The sequence below is a fragment of the Heloderma suspectum genome, chromosome 2 (assembly GCF_057233095.1).
Source record: "Heloderma suspectum isolate Gila_16-S chromosome 2, 16-S_ref, whole genome shotgun sequence".
Lineage (NCBI taxonomy): Eukaryota > Metazoa > Chordata > Lepidosauria > Squamata > Helodermatidae > Heloderma > Heloderma suspectum.
The window spans coordinates 98554548-98572679 of NC_139459.1; the positions used below are offsets into that span (position 1 = coordinate 98554548).

At 40.9% G+C, this 18132-nt stretch overlaps 1 protein-coding gene across 2 annotated transcripts in view; it reads right to left on the reverse strand.

The window, feature by feature from the left end:
- LOC146352530 (proprotein convertase subtilisin/kexin type 5-like) overlaps positions 1 to 18132 on the reverse strand; it is a 316248-nt gene that overhangs the window by 212686 nt on the left and 85430 nt on the right. For both annotated transcript variants that reach the window (XM_084834270.1, XM_084834271.1), the window contains exon 3: positions 7852 to 7965. In XM_084834270.1, the coding sequence (XP_084690396.1) occupies positions 7852 to 7965 (114 nt within the window). The remainder of the gene's footprint in view (positions 1 to 7851; positions 7966 to 18132) is intronic.

The following is an 18132-nucleotide window of genomic DNA, read 5'->3' on the forward strand; positions in this document are numbered from 1 at the left end:
CCACCCTTTTGTTGACCATGAGTGCTACTCCATTTCTTCTAAGGGATTCTTGCCCACAGTAGTAGATATAATGGTCACCTGAATTAAATTCACCCATGCTTGTCCATTTTAGTTCGCTGATTCCCAAGATGTTGATGTTCAATCTTGCCATCTCATGTTTGACCACCTCCAGCTTAACTTGATTCATTGATCTTACATTCCAGGTTCCTACACAATATAGTTCTTTACAGCATCGGACTTTCTTTTCACCACCAGACACATCCGCAGCTGAGTGTCCTTTCGGCTTTGGCCCAGCCGCTTCACTCTTTCTGGCCCTACTTGGAAATTCCCTCTGCTCTTCTCCAGTAGTATATTGAACACCTTCTGACCTGAGGGGCTCATCTTCCGGTGTCATCTCTTTTAGCCTTGTGATACGTTCCATGGGGTTTTCTTGGCAAGAATACTGGAGTGGGTTGCCATTTCCTTCTCCAATGGACCACATTTTGTCAGAACTCTCTGCCATGACCTGTCTGTCTTGGGTGGCCCTGCATGGCATACCTTATGGCCTCACTGAGTTATGCAAGCCCCTTCGCCACAACAAGGCAGTGATCCATGAAGGGGAACAACAACATATTGTATTGTAAAGGAAGCCACCGCTAAAATATAAAGGCAGAATCCAATGGGGCGCTTACACCCTGCCAATTCCATGGTGCAAACGGCTCCTATCGCTTGTGCAATGGCAATGTAGCATTTCCAGAGCAACCCAAAAGGGGTGAAAATGTTCATTTCTGCAAGGAGGCAGGTTGGTGGAGCTCACATAAGGGAGCTCCACCGACCTGCCTCCTTCCAGAAACAAGTGATTCTGCTGGTTTTACGTCTTCTCCTTGGAGACATGGTGACAGATACTTATTTTAAAATTTTAATTAAAATCTGTATTATCCTTTCCTATAACAAAATGGTTCTTGCTCCTAAGTAAGTGCTCAGCATCAGGGCAGAAGAAGGAAATCCTATTTTATTGCTGTAGTCATGCTAGTGTGACATGATGTGCTAAAGGCACAATCCTATGCATGTTTAGACCAAAAAAAGTCCTACAACAGCTAGAATCCCCTAGCCAGCATTGGGAATGCTGGGAGTTGTAGGACTTCTTTCCTTTCTAAACATGCATAGGATTGCACCTTAAGTGAGTTTAAAGCGTGAAAATCTGCACATGTGTGGAATCTTTAAAAATATTATTATTGCTGTAGCATCAGGAATGTAGCAGCTGTGCAGTGTGGAAGGTATTCCTGCCATTTGAAGTGAAGTGATACATTTTAATATAAAGGTGGCTACATCCAGCATCCAAAATTGCTTAACAACACCATTGTAAGCTAGTGCCAGATTATGCAGAGAGAGGTGCCCAGCCAATTACTACACTTTGGCATTGTAGGCAGTGAGACTCCTGGCAAGATGAAGGGCAGGTGCCGTGGCTGTTGGCATGTTCCATGGAGTGCCAGAGGCCTTCCTTACCTGTTCCAAGCTAGCCCAAGCCCCTTATCTGGGTCAGGGGGACAGAAGTGGTACTGCAGCAAAAAGGGATGTGAGCAGCAATGTTTGGACTATGTGAGTGTGTAGTGTGGCTTGGCTTGACTTGACTTGCTTGAGTGTGTCTGGATCTCCTTGGCTCTGAAAGCATCTTTCTGGACTGCACCTGCTGGTTGCATGATCCATGATCCATGCTCTGGTGGGTCCTCCTTGATAGCAGAGGTTTGCACTTGTTAGAGATGGGTGAACAGATGTGAGGAAGCATAGGGAGCTCTTCTTCTTTTGTGTTCAAAGGCCACAAAGTGTCTTGTGGTATCTTGAAGACTCACAAATTTATTATAGCATAATAAGCTTTCATCAACTGCCCTCAAGTGCCAAAATAACTTGATTGGCTTATGCACTGCGACTTGATGGAAGGGGGGCTGTCATTTGCTATTGATGGGGGTGGGAGTGTCAGGCAGCAAAATGTCTTGGCTCACATGCAGGGGGACGGGACGGGGGGAGAAGCCACGATGGCTGCTTTCCCCCCTGCGATTGTCCAAACCTCCCCTTGGTCTCTTTTTCATGAAATGAATTAACTTTTGTCCAGTTAATGAGTAAAAGTTTAATTACACTATGTTTTCACATTATGAAATGGATAGTTTTTCATTTAATGGGGAATTTTACTGAAAGGTTATGGCATACATATATTTGAATTTATAAAGTGGAAATACATTGGTAAATGTTCAGACAACATATTTTATATATGTACAGGACATGGGACAGGCCTCTTAAGATGTCAACTTTCAATTTTAAATTGCAATATCTCTCTAACTAATTCTATATGGGCAGGGAAATCCTATCTACCACAGAGAACTCTGATGTCTGGGCCTCTGAGACTTGCAAAACCCTGCTGGAATGAGACCAGCAGGGTAGGAGAGAGGCACTTGGTTGTTTATACTTCCCTGTCATGTTCTCTCTCTCTCTCTCTCTCTTTTTACAATGCCTATGTTGGGGGCATGTCCAGAGAGTGGCAGATCCCATGATCTGCCCATGTCACACTCCCAATCCTCCCCCTTTTTGCCTCCTCAATGTTGGAATTCCAGTGTCAGGTAGGAAATGGCTGTGGATGTTTCCTCAAAGGCTGGGAGGGGAGATCTGACATTGGATTCCCCCCCACATTGTCAGGGTGCACCTCTCTTTCTGCCCCTGGAAGGGGAGATCCTAAAAGTCATATGGTCCCTGGGATTTATGCCTTAATGTGTTTTAATTATCCGTAATAAATTAAAATTAGGGCATGATGCAATCATATGTAAAACACATTCAGGTTCCATTGCTTAAGCACATGCTTAACTTCCATTGAAATGGTTGCATTGTTCCTTCAATTAATAAATATACTATCTTTTGTTTTTTTTAAATGTGTCAGTCATTTTACACCAGGGAGGTCAACCTCTTTTGGTCTGGGAGGTAGATTGGCCCATGGAACAGGCCCAGCAGGCTGGATGATTTCAAAAGGAGGGGCCCCACCCCAAAGCCCCACCCATCCCATGATGTTGTTCTCACCAAATATCCACTTTTTTCCCATGCAGAAAGAGGCACAGAGCCCTGTACCTCTCTCTATGCAGAAAGCGACTCAGGCTGAGTTAAGCGGCTCCTTCCCAGTCCACTCAAGTCCCAATCAGGGTACAATCAGGCAGGAAGAAGGGGTCCAACTTGCCCAGAGCTTGCAGGTGCTGGCTCCTGGAAGTCCCAGCCAAGTTGGACTACTCCTTCCCATGCTGCTTGCTTCTCAGTCAGGACATGTGTGGTGCAAGAAGAAATTCAGCCAGGGCCTGAAGGGGCTTGTAAAGTTTACCATCATGTCTGTGGTCCAGAGCACTATCTGTAGGTTGTGCTCCTGCTGCTGTCTATGAGACAGAAAGTTCTACAAGTACGTGGATCTCATTCCCTTCCAATAGCCAATATCATGAAGCTCCACTGGATGTAAAGACTCTTGGAGAGGGGCAAATAACTGTCATTTCTAAGAAAATATTTTTAAGAATACAAATGTTTCTATTTATCCTGCATTTTCAAGGTGTTTCTTTTTTCATAATCCTAAATTGCCAATAGTTCCCCAAATTTAGTTTCCAACATGTTTACTTACTGCTCTTGCCTATGTTGTGCAGTTGACTAACACACAACGCAGCAATCTAAAGCAAACTGACTCCTCCATCAAGTCAAAACTTGGTTCCGTGTTTTCACATAAAAACAGATTCAGGTACATTGCTTTTGTGGACAACACAGTGTTGCATTTGTGAAGTGTGTAAATACTGGTATTTGTTTGGTACTTTGACTATAATCAGTTTCAGTCTGTACTGACTATTTGTGCTATGATCTTATTTAAGTATCACTACACTAGATGTAGTAGAACTGCTAAGCAAATATATTTTAAAATGAGCGCATGGAAGGAGACAGGCTAAATCAAATATATTTTGAGGTCAAAGGAATGAAGCTCATACATGTACGTGATATAGGGTGAATATACATTCATCTCATCCGGAGGGTCCAGCGTAGTTGATTATATTTTAGTACATAAAGTGTTAAAAAAATTGAGCTGTGGCTTCAGAGTTGTCGGTCGTATAGACAACAACCATTTACCACTGGAGATTGCTCTTAAAGTATTAGGCACTATCAAATTGGAGATGCAACACCTCCCTCCTTCAAATTTAGTTCTGTCTTCATATAATGGGAAGATTAAATGGTCCAAGTCAACTGAACAGGACTTCATTTAGCTCACATAACAAATGTTGTTAATCAAATAACTGCAGACAACTCTCCTTCAGAGGCAATACTAGCCTTCAAGGCAATTATTCAGGACTTGCAGTCCTATCTCTAAAACATTGCTGCCCCCCCCCCAATGTTTGGAGGGCTGTGGTAATATATGGTTTGATGGGGAATGTGTCAATCTTAGAAGAGGAATTTATTCTGCTTATTGCCAGAATCATGTAAATAATGAGCGTTAACTATCCCATTCATATTACGAGTTACGAAAAGATTATAAAAAGCTGCTACTTTGAAAGAAGAGGGTAGTAATTAGAGACTCGGGGCAAATGCTGATTTCAGCAGCAGTCACCCGTAACCATAAAACTTTTTGGCTGTTCTTAATTTGGATGTTCTTAATTTGGCCTTAATTCTTTGAAGTGTCTAGCGTGGACATATTACATTCATTTCTGGCTCCGTTCCTGCCTTGTGCTCCCTCCCACCTCCTTCGCATCTTTGGCAGTAACTGATTCCTGTACATCACTTTGGAGAAAGGAAGTGATGTAGAAAGTTAATTCAATAGGGCTCTCCCTTTCCTATTTACTATCTTTGGGCTAGGATAGAGTAAAATTTCTACTTAAACAGAGGTTATGAGATTTTGACCTCCATGAACCCTACCGTGCAGCACAGGTCCTGTGTTTCCGCAGGTTTTTAGATTTGCTAGCCTCCTTCTCCAAAGACAGAATGGCTTGTCTAAACTGGCTATCAATTCCTAAATATAGGAAAGCATTCTCTTTGACCCGGCTTAATGTTTTACGCTCTAAACTCTTAGATGGAAGATATTCCCAAACACCAGTAAATGAAAGATGTTGCCTTTGTAACATTGTTGAAGTGGAATCTGTAATACATGTTTTGTTCAATTGCTGTTACTATCAGGGGGTCAGAGATGCCCTGATACTTCCAATTACTCAATCTTTTCCAGGTCATTCTTTCAAATCTCTTATGTGTCTCTTACTCAAAGGAACCAACAGATTAATTACTGAGCGGGGTGCTAAATTTTGAACATTGTTATTTTAACTAGATCCTCTATGGCACTGTGACTTAATTTTATGATGTTGAACAATGTATTTTATTGTTATGCATTTCTGTATCTTTTGCTGGTGGTCAGTTGACTGTAAAAATACACATTCATTCATATACACACACATGTATATTCACCTTGTAAGCATACTTTTTACTCTAGCAGAAAGCAAGCTGTGAGTCAGCTAATGCTGTGAGTCAACCAATAATAATAATTATTAGAACCATTTATACTTCCACAAAATATTAGTTGAATTATATTTCATCTGTGCATATATTACCTCAATTTCAACTTCATTATTTGAACCATAGGTTAAAGCAGGAAAAATGTCAAATGCTCTAAAGTTTTTGGTTTTAAGTAAACTATTAATATTTTCTCACACAGAATCACTATAATTAATAAAGTATAGAGTTAACTACATAGAGTACTTGTATCGTTATTCATTCTCACAATGATTCTGTGAGGTAGCAATAATTCCCACTTCATAGAGCTTTTGTGTAAATGATTTATATCCTACTTTTCTACATTAAAGTGTACTCAAAGTGGTTTATAAGTTTTGTTTAAGAAAAAGGAAATGGTATAGCAATACATTAATGGGGACAATCATAGGAAATAGCACCTTAAGCAATAATAAAAGCAGCTATAACATAAGGCACATTGATAGACCCTGCTTTAAGAATGCCCAGTGAAACAGGATTATTTTCAGTGTACTTCTAAAAATGGGCAATAAAGAGAGAAGACATATTCACATCATTAAACAAACCATGGGCTGTCAGGAACAACTGAGAGAGTGGGCACGCTGCCTGCAGTGTGCTACCAGTTCCACTTTTACTCAGTGACCTATGATCAGATCCTTCATAGTTTGTGAAGTGTGTCATCTGAATCTGGATCGATGGGTTGTTTAGGAGCTAAACAACCCAGTGGTTAACCCAGCAAGAAAGCATGGGTTAACTGATGGGTTGTTTAGGAGCTAAACAACCCATTGGTCCCAATTCCAACATCATGTTCAACAACCTACAAAGGATCCAATCGTGAGCTATGGAGTAAAAGCTGAAGTGACAGGAGTATAAGAGGCAGTGCGCTTGCTCTCTTCCACTTATACATGACAAGTCATGAATTGTTTAACAAGATGGGTTGTTGTTACATGCAAACCAAGCAAACCATGTTACATGCAAACCTCCCTTCTTTGGGAGGTTCTTTCACAATCTGGATACCAATTCCTATCCCTTGCACTCACCTGCCAAATATCTATCTGAAGGATTGCCTCCTCCCATATGTGCCTGCCTGGACCTTAAGATCATCCTCAGCGGTCCCTCTCCGTGAGCCCCTCCCAAAGGAAGTGAGGCGGGTGGCTACTAGGAGGAAGGCCTTTTCTGTTGTGGCACCCTGGCTGTGGAATGAGCTCCCTAGTGAGGTTCACCTGGCATCTATATTGTACTCCTTCTGGCGCCAGGTGAAGACCTTTTTATTTTCCCAGGCTTTTTAACATTTTAGCTCCCTAGTCTTTTAGCTTTGCTGTTTTAAATCTGTATTTTAAATCTCTGTATTGCTGCTAGGTTTTATTCTGGTTTTATTCTGGTTGTATTGTTATATTGAGGTTTTAATGTTTTAATGTTTTATATTGTTTTACTGTGTGCTTTTTAGTTTTAATTTTTGTGAACTGCCCAGAAAGCTTCGGCTGTTGGGCAGTATAGAAATGAAATAAATAAATAAATAAAACAGTGGGAGTACAGAGAGAAGAGCCTCAAAAGCAGAGTGATGTTCTCAGGCAGATTTGTCGAGAAGGGGTGATTTCTGAGATACCATGATCCCAGGCTTTAATGGTTAAAACCAGCCCCTTGAACTAAACCTTGAAACAAGTTGGCAACCAGTGAAGCTGATGGACGATCAGCTTCTCCTGGCCCGAGACAAAACTCTGGTGCCCATATTCTAAATCAACTGAAGTTTCAATCCACATAAATTTGGAATTGAGTCCTTCTCTAAAAGCCAGGATCACAGATCCCTCCAAATTTAGCAGGGGCAATCATGATTATGAAAAAAATGGAGGGGAACTTCCATTAATGTTAGACAGAAACTCATAAAAGCATCGTATCACCAGACTGGGATCTATGCTTCCACTCAAGAAATTATAGCTTTAATTAAAGATAAACATAGCAACTGTCAAGAAAAGTATTTTTCTCTACTAAAACAAGTTCTCTTCTTCCTTTACCATGATAAAACCTAATTTATGTAGATTATAAACACAGGTCTTGCATTGATAGCAAGTCATATGCTCAAGTTGCATAATGTTTATTACTCCTCATAAAACATGAAAATTATTGCAAAAGGAGAAGGGGACGGCAGAGGATGAGATGGCTAGATAGCATCACCGATGCAATGAATATGAACTTGAGCACACTCCGGGAGAGAGCGCAGGACAGGAAGGCCTGGCGTGCTATGGTCCATGGGGTCACGAAGAGTCGGACACGACTGAATGACTGAACAACAACAACATACTGCTAAGTATGAAAGATTTTGGTAGAGAAATATAACTATAGCCTATATGAACTTACCATGTACCACATACTTTGCCATTTGGGATCATTAAAAAACATGGGTTGGATGCCACCGGATTTGTAATCCCTCTTTATCCTTATTTTTACAACCTGCTGTTCTATCCATTCCACCTGTCAATAAAGAAAACATTTGGTAAATATCAAAATGCTACCATGGATATCCTAAAAAATGAAATAAGATCTGAAGATGTTTGCTATAAGCAGGAGCTGAAGACATTTCTACATATAGAGTTCATTATGGCATACTGTTTTCTTAAACATTTATGGATAATTAGCAAAGCTACTTACATATGTTATAAAAAGGCTTCTATAAAAGTACTGCTGTTTGTGGATTTTGTTTTGTTATTATATCCACAAGATAATGATTAGAAAGGAAAGAGAAGGAAAAATATAGGGAAGGATAAATACAAAACAAGGTCTCTCTTTTAAAAGTCAATATAACATGAAATCAATATTTTAAGATGCAATCCTATGCGTGTTTAGACAGAAAACAGTCCTACAATTGCCAACATGCTGGGAGTTGTAGGACTTTTTTCTGTCTAAACATGCATAGGATTGTGCCCTTAATGTATTTTTCTATCCCACTCATTCTGCAGCATACGCATAGGACACAAATGTGCAGCTACATACAGAGATTGTTTTTAGCACGTACAATTTTAGCAGGAACCTTCATTTAGAATAATTCATTTGGGGACGGGCAGAAAATAATTTAAAAAAATTAGCCCCACTCAGGTCTATACATCTGTTCTCTGTGTTCAGAATCTTCAGTGACATTTCTGATAAGAAATTGAGTGTGGAAATATGGTCTTTGACCTGGATCATCTTCCCATTGGCATCTCTTCTGAACTTCGTGTTGTAATTTAACCTGTTGCCCAGCTTCTTATTTTCCTGGCAAATGTTTACAAGTTATATAAAAAACCCACCATGGTTTCTGAACATTCATCTGTGTGAGAATCTTGTTAAGTCACTACAATTGCACTGAACTGCTACTTACTTGTGTTCATTTCATATTTCTGGGGGGCTAACATAGACATAATGAAAGCTTTTTGCTGACAAGATTATGACAAGATTAGAGCAGAGAAAACAAAGCAGTAACAAATAACAAACAAAGCAATAGTAATTTTCGTGTTTTAAAGATGAAATACATGACTATGCATATAAAGCACATCAACACTTACATAGCATACAACTGTTTCTAATAACATGTCTTCATTTCTCATATCTCTAAAGTTTACAGAAATACATCTCCAAATCGCTCTTTGCAATGAAAACGTATTTTATTCTACTTCTGTCTCAATCTAGCTCCAAGGCTTCTGGAAAGAATAGCAAATATTTACAAGAAATTTATTGCACTTTATTCTGCAAAGTTGTCAACTTTTCCTGTAAATATCCCACAGTTTGTATTTCTCTTGGGGCTTCTCTACACCACAGTTTTATCTCGCAGCTTTACCGAAGCTTCTGTTTCCGGATTCTTTGTGAGATTAAGCTTGGCTCCTTTACATGGGCTGACATGGGCTATTTTTCACAGGTTTCCTTTCTCTGCAAGTTCTATATGTTTCATTATACAGCCACTAGATGGCGCTGTGGTATAGGGCAATTATGGAATTTCATGCAGCCGTTAAAGCACTTCTAGAGAAAATGCCACACTTTCCCCAATCTTTAAGAAGCTGGAATAAAGGTCATAAAGCATGGGAGAGGCTCTTGAGGATGACAATATCATGTAAAGGACCTGCAAACTTCCATGAGTGACCAATCACAAGCACATGATAAAAGCCTTGTGTAGAGAAGCTCTCAGCTATAGCAAGCCTTCTGTGTCAGAGGAGTTTTTGAGGTTAAGAACAGAAGCAGCAAACTGAGTTCCATCACCCTGGGTTAAAAAAAACCAAGGCACTGTACATGAGAGGAAGAGACTGATGAACAGAGATGCTGGCAAACATCACTTGGATCAGCCATGGAAATAAGTGCTGAGGCCCCAGAAATGCTCTGCTTAAAGGAGCGGTGAGTGTTAAAAGCCCCTGAATTATTCTTTGCACTGAAGAGTTGCTTCTGGGGAAACTGCTGCTGGGGGGCAAAAGCCCATCCCAGTGGGGGACTCTGTTGCCCCAGGGGTCCTCTTGTTTCCCAGGGACATCCCTTTGAGTAGACGCCTGGGCAAAGCAATGGAGATGTTTTGCTCTTGCTTTTCAGTGGGAGTGCTCTGAAGTTATGCCCCAGTAAAACCACTGGAGGGCAAAATCCCACCACCAAGGAGCATCCATTTGCTCGAAGGGTCCATTGCAGAGGTGAGTTTTGTCATCCAGCCCCTGTTTTCCCAGGGGCAGTTTGTCAAAACAGCCCCTTCTCCGAATAAAGCAAAACTGGAAGGCACTTCCATTTGCACATGTCCTCCTGCTGCACCCCACACAGCAAACCCCATGCCATTTCAGAAGTCCACTGACCTTCGGTAATGGTGTTTTGGTTGTTAGAAGGGACTGCACAGTAGAAAGAGAGAAGCAGGGAGAGCCCTTCTATATGAACACAGTCCTTTTCCCCCCTAGATCCAAACCATTATATACAGCAACAGTAATAATTAACATTCATGCCTAATTAAAAAAAACTAAACTAAAATGAAACAGCTTTATTCATTGTGCATAAGATATTTAATACATATTTGCATTTTTGCACAGAATCTAAATGCAACCAACAGTGTCTCTGTTTTGGCCCCTATCCTGTATTGCCTTATTATTTTTTGTAATCCCTAAAATTTGAGCAAAACAAGTATAAAATGCTGATAATCAAACCTAAATTTATTCCCAGCTGGGAGTAAATTAGTGCAAAATGCTACAGTCAACCACACTGTATGTGTTCAATGCCATGCAGGGATTACTGATGGAGAACTGCTTCTTTTGGCTTTCTAAATGAGTTGCACACTGTGCTGGGTTCATTTAAAAAATTGTTTTTCATAATTGCACTGAGGATATGCCAAGATATATAGGCGGAGCTACCCAGCAGAGCAGAGAATCATTGTGTTCACTTTATAAAGTGTGTCTTTTTGTTTGTATTGTCTCCATGGAGTAATCAGGTTGAATTGTTTCATAATAAATAAGTGCCAGTTGGTTTTGATTTGGCCTGTATGACTGAAGTGTACAGCAGTATTAAACAGTTATTTGGGGTTAATATCTTCTATTTCCTATGGATATTTTATAGCTTTATACAGTCAGGGCCAGAAATATTGGAACAAGGATAACTGTTTTGGCAGTTGGACTCTCTACACCACCACATTGAAGTTGAAAGGAAACACACCCAGATGGGAGTGAAGTCAGGACTTCCAGCTGTAATTCAAGGGGTTGGACAAAAGTGGGGCACTAACCATTCAGGAAGGACAGCCAGTGGCATACACATACACCCATTGTTGGTGGCTCATAAGTAATGGAACAAACCAACATCATTTCAAACTTAAGGATCGCCTTTAATACCTGGATGAAAATCCTTTGCAGTCAATGACTGCCTGAAGTCTGGAACCCATGGACATGACCAAATGCTGAGTTTCCTCCCTTGAGATGCTTTGCCAGACCTTTACTGTAGCTGCCTTCAGCTGCTGCTTGTTTGTGGGTCTTTCTGCCTTCAGTCTTGTCTTCAGTAAGTGAAAATCATGCTCTATTGGGTTGAGATCAGGTGACTGACTTGGCCGTTGAAGAACATCCCACTTCTTTGCCTTGAGAAACTCTGGGGTAGCTTTTGCTGTATGTTTTGGGTCATTAGAGAGCCAGTGTGGTGTAGTGGCAAGAGTGTTGGACTGGGAGCTGGGAGAACCGGGTTCTAGTCCCCACTCAGCCATAGAAGCTCACTGGGTGACTTTGGGCCAGTCATAGACTCTCAGCCCAACCTACCTCACAGGGTTGTTGTTGTGAGGATAAAACAGAGAGGAGGAGGAGGATCATGTAACCCACCTTGGGTTCCTTGCAAGAGGAAAAAAGGTGGGATATAAATGCAATAAATAATAAATAAATAAATAAATAAATTATCCATCTGCAATATGAAGCTGCGTCCTATCAGTTTGGCAGCATTCGGCTGAATCTGAGCAGAAAGTATAGCCTTATACACTTCAGAATTCATCCTGCTGCTTTGATCAGCAGTCAGGTCATCAATAAACACCAGTGACCCGGTTCCACTGGCAGCCATACATGCCCATGCCATAACACTGCCTCCACCATGTTTGACAGATGATGTGGTATGCTTTGGATCATGAGCTGTTCCTTTCCTCCTCCATACTTTTCTCTTCCTATCATTCTGGTACAAGTTAATCTTGGTTACATCAGTCCAAAGAATCTTATTCCAGAACTGGGCAGGCTTTTTTAGGTCTTTCCTGGCAAAGGCTAATCTGGCCTTTCTGTTCTTGAGCGTTACCAGTGGTTTGCACCTTGTTGTGAAGCCTCTGTATTTACATTCATAAAGCTGTCTCTTGACTGTAGATGTTGACAATGACATGCCTACCTCCTCAAGAGCGTTCTTGACTGGGCTAGATGTTGTGAAAGGGTTCGTCTTCACCATGAGCAGAATTCTGCAGTAATCCACTTGTCTTCTGTGGTCTTTCAGGCCTTTTGCTGCTGCTGAGCTTGCCAGTTAATTCCGTCTTTTTCAGGATGTTCTAAACTGTTGTGTTGGCCACTCCCACTGTTTTTGCCATCTCTCTGATGGGTTTATTTTGTTTCCTCAGACTAATGATGGCCTCCTTCACTCGCATGGATATTCGAGTTCCATTACTTATGAGCCACCAACGACGGGTGTGTGTGTATGCCACTGGCTGTGCTTCCTGAATGGTTAGTGCCCCACTTTTGTCAAACCCCTTGAATTACAGCTGAAAGTCCTGACTTCACTCCCATCTGGGTGTGTTTCCTTTCAACTTCAATGTGGTGGTGTACAGAGGCCAACTGCCAAAACAGTTATCCTTGTTCCAATATTTCTGGCCCTGACTGTAGACACACTTCACTGTTGAATAGGTGGTATATTTTGGAACATTTGGGTTTTGTATGAAAAGCAACTGTTTGTATAAAAGTGTTTTCCTTTCAAAACTATCCACACTTCTTAGCACATATCCCCTGAAGGGAAATCTTTGGAGTAATTGATTATACAGGTCCCCATTTCTAGAGAAAATGAGACACTGTGAAAACAAGAAATTTTAACATTTCCAAAATGTCACACTTCACTCTAGGGGTAACTGTGCACATTTTCTCATTCACTTCAATTCCAAAAGCTCTATTTTTCTATGTTTTGAATGTCTAGAAATCAAAGCCAAGCCAGATTGGAATCCAAACAATGTTAAAAAATACATAATTTCTAGTCTTGTCATCTCAGAGGTACTATTCTCAATGCAACATTTTATACTAGTGCAGCTGAATATGAGTTGTTCTGAGTATGCATAGAATTAGATTTTTTTCTTTCCTAAAGACACAATTACATGAGTGGAAGCCCATACAACAAGGCTTTCCCACTTGCTCCTTACTTCAGTCTCCCTGAAAAGCCTCTTTTGGAGATCAGGAATCCTCAGGAAAGTTCTGGGAGGCACTATGGGGGGCTGCTGTGGGATAGCCAAATCAATGAAAATCAGGCACAGCCAAGTTGTATGAGCTGTCTCTTCCTGATTTCCTCCCTCCTGTTGCAACCCACCTGCACCACCTTGCTATGGTGGCCATGTGTCCTGCTTTGCAGAGGACAGCCCTTATTTGAAGGGCTGTGTGGTCCAAGTCTGGTTTAAAGATAAAGAGCCACAGTAACGAGGTCGAACAGGGGTTTTGAAGTTGCCCATCAAACTGGCTAGCAGACTGAGCAGGCACACAGGTCCTGGTCTTCCCCATTAGATGTATTATATTTTTACTTATATGATATTTCTAAATTTGCATCTATGCCTATACATTAGCAGGTGCAAATTGCTGCCCTCTGTTATCGTCTTTCTTGGCAATGCGTAAGTGGCTAACCTACACATTCCAGGCCTTTCCTGAGGATCCCCCAACTCTCAAGCAAGACTTTTCAAAGCTGCAGTGGGGAGGACAGGGCAGGAAAACCCTGTTGTGTGTTCAGACTTCCACTTGCATAACTTTGGATACAACTCAGTATGAATAAAATAGATTTAACAACAGTTTGCAAAAATTTAGCACTAAAATTTAGCACTAAAAATTTAGTTTAACAGGAACAGTTTGCTGAGATTTGTAGTAGATCTTTTAAAATTTTCTTTTCCAGGACAGTTCATCAGTGATTTTAGCTGTTCTTAACACAGGATATTACACACAGTACATGAAAGATGACTTTACTTGTCAGAAACTGGAAGTCTTATTTTTCATAGTTCTCTTCAAATACCTTTGGCAAACACAATAGCGAAGAAGCATGGGAAGTAATTCCAAATATTCTGCACACTTTATAAGCTTAAGGATATTGTGGTGAATAACAGGGCTCAAAACTTGTTCCTATCCCATTAGGATATTGTTATGGGTTAGAAAGGGTGCTTTCTACAGGTACCATTGCTTATGCTTGTCCTGTGCAACATTTGACTTTTCATAATAATTTGCTTCAAAAATGCTATATTTTGAAGTAACGAACTTCACCTTATAAGCTAATGATTATATGTTTTAATCAAAACCTGTAAAGGCCTATTCATTTTTTTTAAAAAAGTAGCACAGGTTAGCACAACCTTGGAAAAATAAGTCCACTGAAGTTACTAGGCCATGATGTCTTCCCCTCCCCCGCTTTTTTCTCTACTACTGTCTGACCACACATTGTGTTTTTGAAGAACAGCTTTGTAAATAAATCCACAAAAGTTACTACCCTGCGAAAACTTTCACTGGCAGAAGAGAGACAGAGAGCTTTGTTCCTCCTGCAGCAGCCCCCCTGCATTTCTGTCATGGACACAGGCATGCTCCATTCCTCCTCCGTTAGCCAACTCATTCATCTGTACAGAATTCCATGCACTCACCACCATGTACTTCTGCACAAGCTTGGACATCTGTCTTCTGATTTATGTGAATTACAGAGTGGTTCCAGTTTTTAAGGCATGTCTTTATGGCTAGCAAAATCCAGGGACAATCAGGCATGATATAAAAAAAAATCCAGGAGCCACATTTGTAGGCACATTTTTTTCTCAAAGTATTACTTCAGTTATTAGTGAAGTGGTTATACAATGTGTAGACAGGATGGGTTCTAAGGAGACCAAGAAATGAAGGAGCAAAAGTGAGTACCTGCTGAAATAGGGTACACATAGGGGGCAACTGTGAAGGCTGCCAGCACAACTGTGTATTTTTGAAGCTGTGGGGGGAGCTCTGTGTTTATAAAATAAGTACAAAAATTAGAAAAAACAATAAAACCCCAACAAACTGTGAAGAGAAAAGCTGAACAGAATGCAAATGAAGTGAGACTTCCACATTAAGATGCTTAATGGGCAGGGAGAAGAGTGAGGAAAGTGAGAGATAATTGGAAAGTATTGGTGACAGCTGTAAAAGATAGATAGAAAATCTGCATAAAACTGTTCACAGACATTGCAAATTTTGTGTGCAGGAGGAGAGTTTCAGCATGGGCCACAGACTTAGTTGGAAACCAGTTAGGTAATTTTAGACCCTGGTTTTAATGGTTTTACAAGGGCACGGCCATGTATATTACTTTAGTTGTGAAGCTCACAGCTAACACTTCCCCCCCTCCATCCATTCCATGATTTACTACTGCTTCTACAGTCTTAATAAGTTAGAAAGAAAAAACCCAAACCCTGTTTGCCAACCCTGATTTAAAAAACAAACAAACTGAGCATGTGCAGTTTCACATTTTAAACTCACTTAAATCACAGCATCACCATAACTACGGGAATAAAACAGAGTTCACTTCTGTTGCCCTACTGCCAAACACATTTAACTGCACCACTGGTGGAAACCATAGCAGAATAATATGACAGGTAATAGTCCATAACGTAGAACAAACAAACAAAAAATCATACAAAGAGAAAAGGTGGCGGGGATGGGGGGAAGCGAACAGGCATAAATTTATAGAAGGAATAAAGATGAAAACGTTAGTGAAGAAGAAAGGAGAACAAAATCAGGCATTGGCACTTAGAAAACTATAGATAAGTTACCCAGGTTCTGGGAGCAGAATTGTTTCAAGTTAGAAAACAAACTAGAAGAAGTTAAGAAAGGAGAACTGAAAGATATGTGAAAAGGAAAACTGAAAGATATGTGAAAGCATGTGAGTGCAAACACAGAAATTTTGTGAAGAAAAAAGTGTTGACAGTAGTGCCTACAATGAAGGAAAGGAACAGCAAGCAATTTAAAAAGCTGAAGGGGGGGGGAATCCAATGAAAGAAAAATGTTGTAAAATATAAAGGGTTTTCGTATTTCTCTCTCAAACACACATGTGCGCGTGCGCACACACACACACGGCAACATTAAGTGATGGGCAGTAAGTAGCTCAGTGGTAGAGCTAATCCTTGCATGCAGTAGGTCCCAGGTTTAAATTCTGACACACCTAATAAGGACTGGGAAAGACTCTTGTCTGAAACCCTTGAGTAGCACTACCAGTCAGACAATGCTGAGCTAGCTGGATCAATTATTTGACTAAGAATACGGCAGCTTCCTGTGTCCCTGTATAAAGCAATGGGTGTGAAAAAAGAAAACAAAAGTATTCAGTTTAAATTAAATTACAAGGCACTAATAAACGAAATAAAATTTCGGCTTAAATTGAAGAACGTCAGGAAAACCACTAAACCGTTCAGGTATGACCTAAATCATATCCCTGATGAATATACAGTAGAGGTGAGGAATAGATTTCAGGGATTAGACCTGATAGACAGAGTGCCTGAGGAACTATGGACGGAGGTCCGTAACATTGTTCAGGAGGCAGCAACGAAATCCGTCCCAAAGAAAAAGAAATGCAAGAAAGCCAAGTGGCTGTCTGATGAGGCTTTACAAGTAGCTCACGAAAGAAGGGAAGCGAAAAGCAAGGGAGAAAGGGGAAGATATACCCAACTGAATGCAGAGTTCCAGAGAATAGCAAGGAGAGACAAGAAGGCCTTCTTAAATGAACAATGCAAAGAAATCGAGGAAAACAACAGAATGGGAAAGACTAGAGATCTCTTCAAGAAAATTGGAGATCTCAAGGGAACGTTTTGTGCAAAGACGGGCATGATAAAGGACAAAGAAGGCAGGGACCTAACAGAAGCAGATGAGATTAAGAAGAGGTGGCAAGAATACACAGAAGAACTATACAGGAAAGATCTGAATGTCCCTGATAGCCATGATAGTGCGGTCACTGAACTTGAGCCGGACATCCTCGAGAGTGAAGTCAAGTGGGGCTTAGGAAGCATTAGTAACAACAAAGCTAGCGGAGATGACAGTATTCCAGCTGAGCTATTTAAAATCCTAAAAGATGATGCTGTTAAAGTGCTGCATTCAATATGCCAACAAATCTGGAACACTCAACAGTGGCCACAAGACTGGAAAAGGTCAGTTTACATTCCAATTCCAAAGAAGGGCAACACCAAAGAGTGTTCAAACTACCGCACAATTGCGCTCATTTCACATGCCAGCAAGGTGATGCTCAAAATCCTACAAGCTAGGCTTCAGCAGTATGCGAACCGAGAACTACCGGAAGTACAAGCTGGATTTCGAAGAGGCAGAGGAACTAGAGATCAAATCGCCAACATTCGCTGCATCATGGAGAAAGCAAGAGAATTCCAGAAAAACGTCTATTTCTGCTTCATTGACTACGCTAAAGCCTTTGATTGTGTGGATCACAACAAACTGTGGCAAATTCTTAAAGTGATGGGAATACCAGACCACCTTACCTGTCTGCTGAGAAACCTGTACGAGGGTCAAGAAGCAACAGTAAGAACCAGACATGGAACAACCGATTGGTTCAAAATTGGGAAAGGAGTACGACAAGGCTGCATATTGTCACCCTGCTTATTTAACTTATATGCAGAGTACATCATGAGAAATGCCGGGTTGGATGAATCAGAGGTCGGAATTAAGATTGCCGGGAGAATTATCAACAACCTCCGATATGCAGACGATACCACCCTAATGGCAGAAAGCGAAGAGGATCTCAAGAGCCTCTTGTTGAGGGTGAAAGAGGAGAGTGCAAAAGCTGGTTTGAAACTCAACATTAAAAAAACTAAGATCATGTCATCTGGCCCTATCACTTCCTGGCATATAGAAGGGGAAGAAATGGAAGCAGTGACAGATTTTACTTTCTTGGGCTCCAAGATCACCACAGACGGTGACTGTAGCCATGAAATTAAAAGATGCTTGCTCCTTGGGAGGAAAG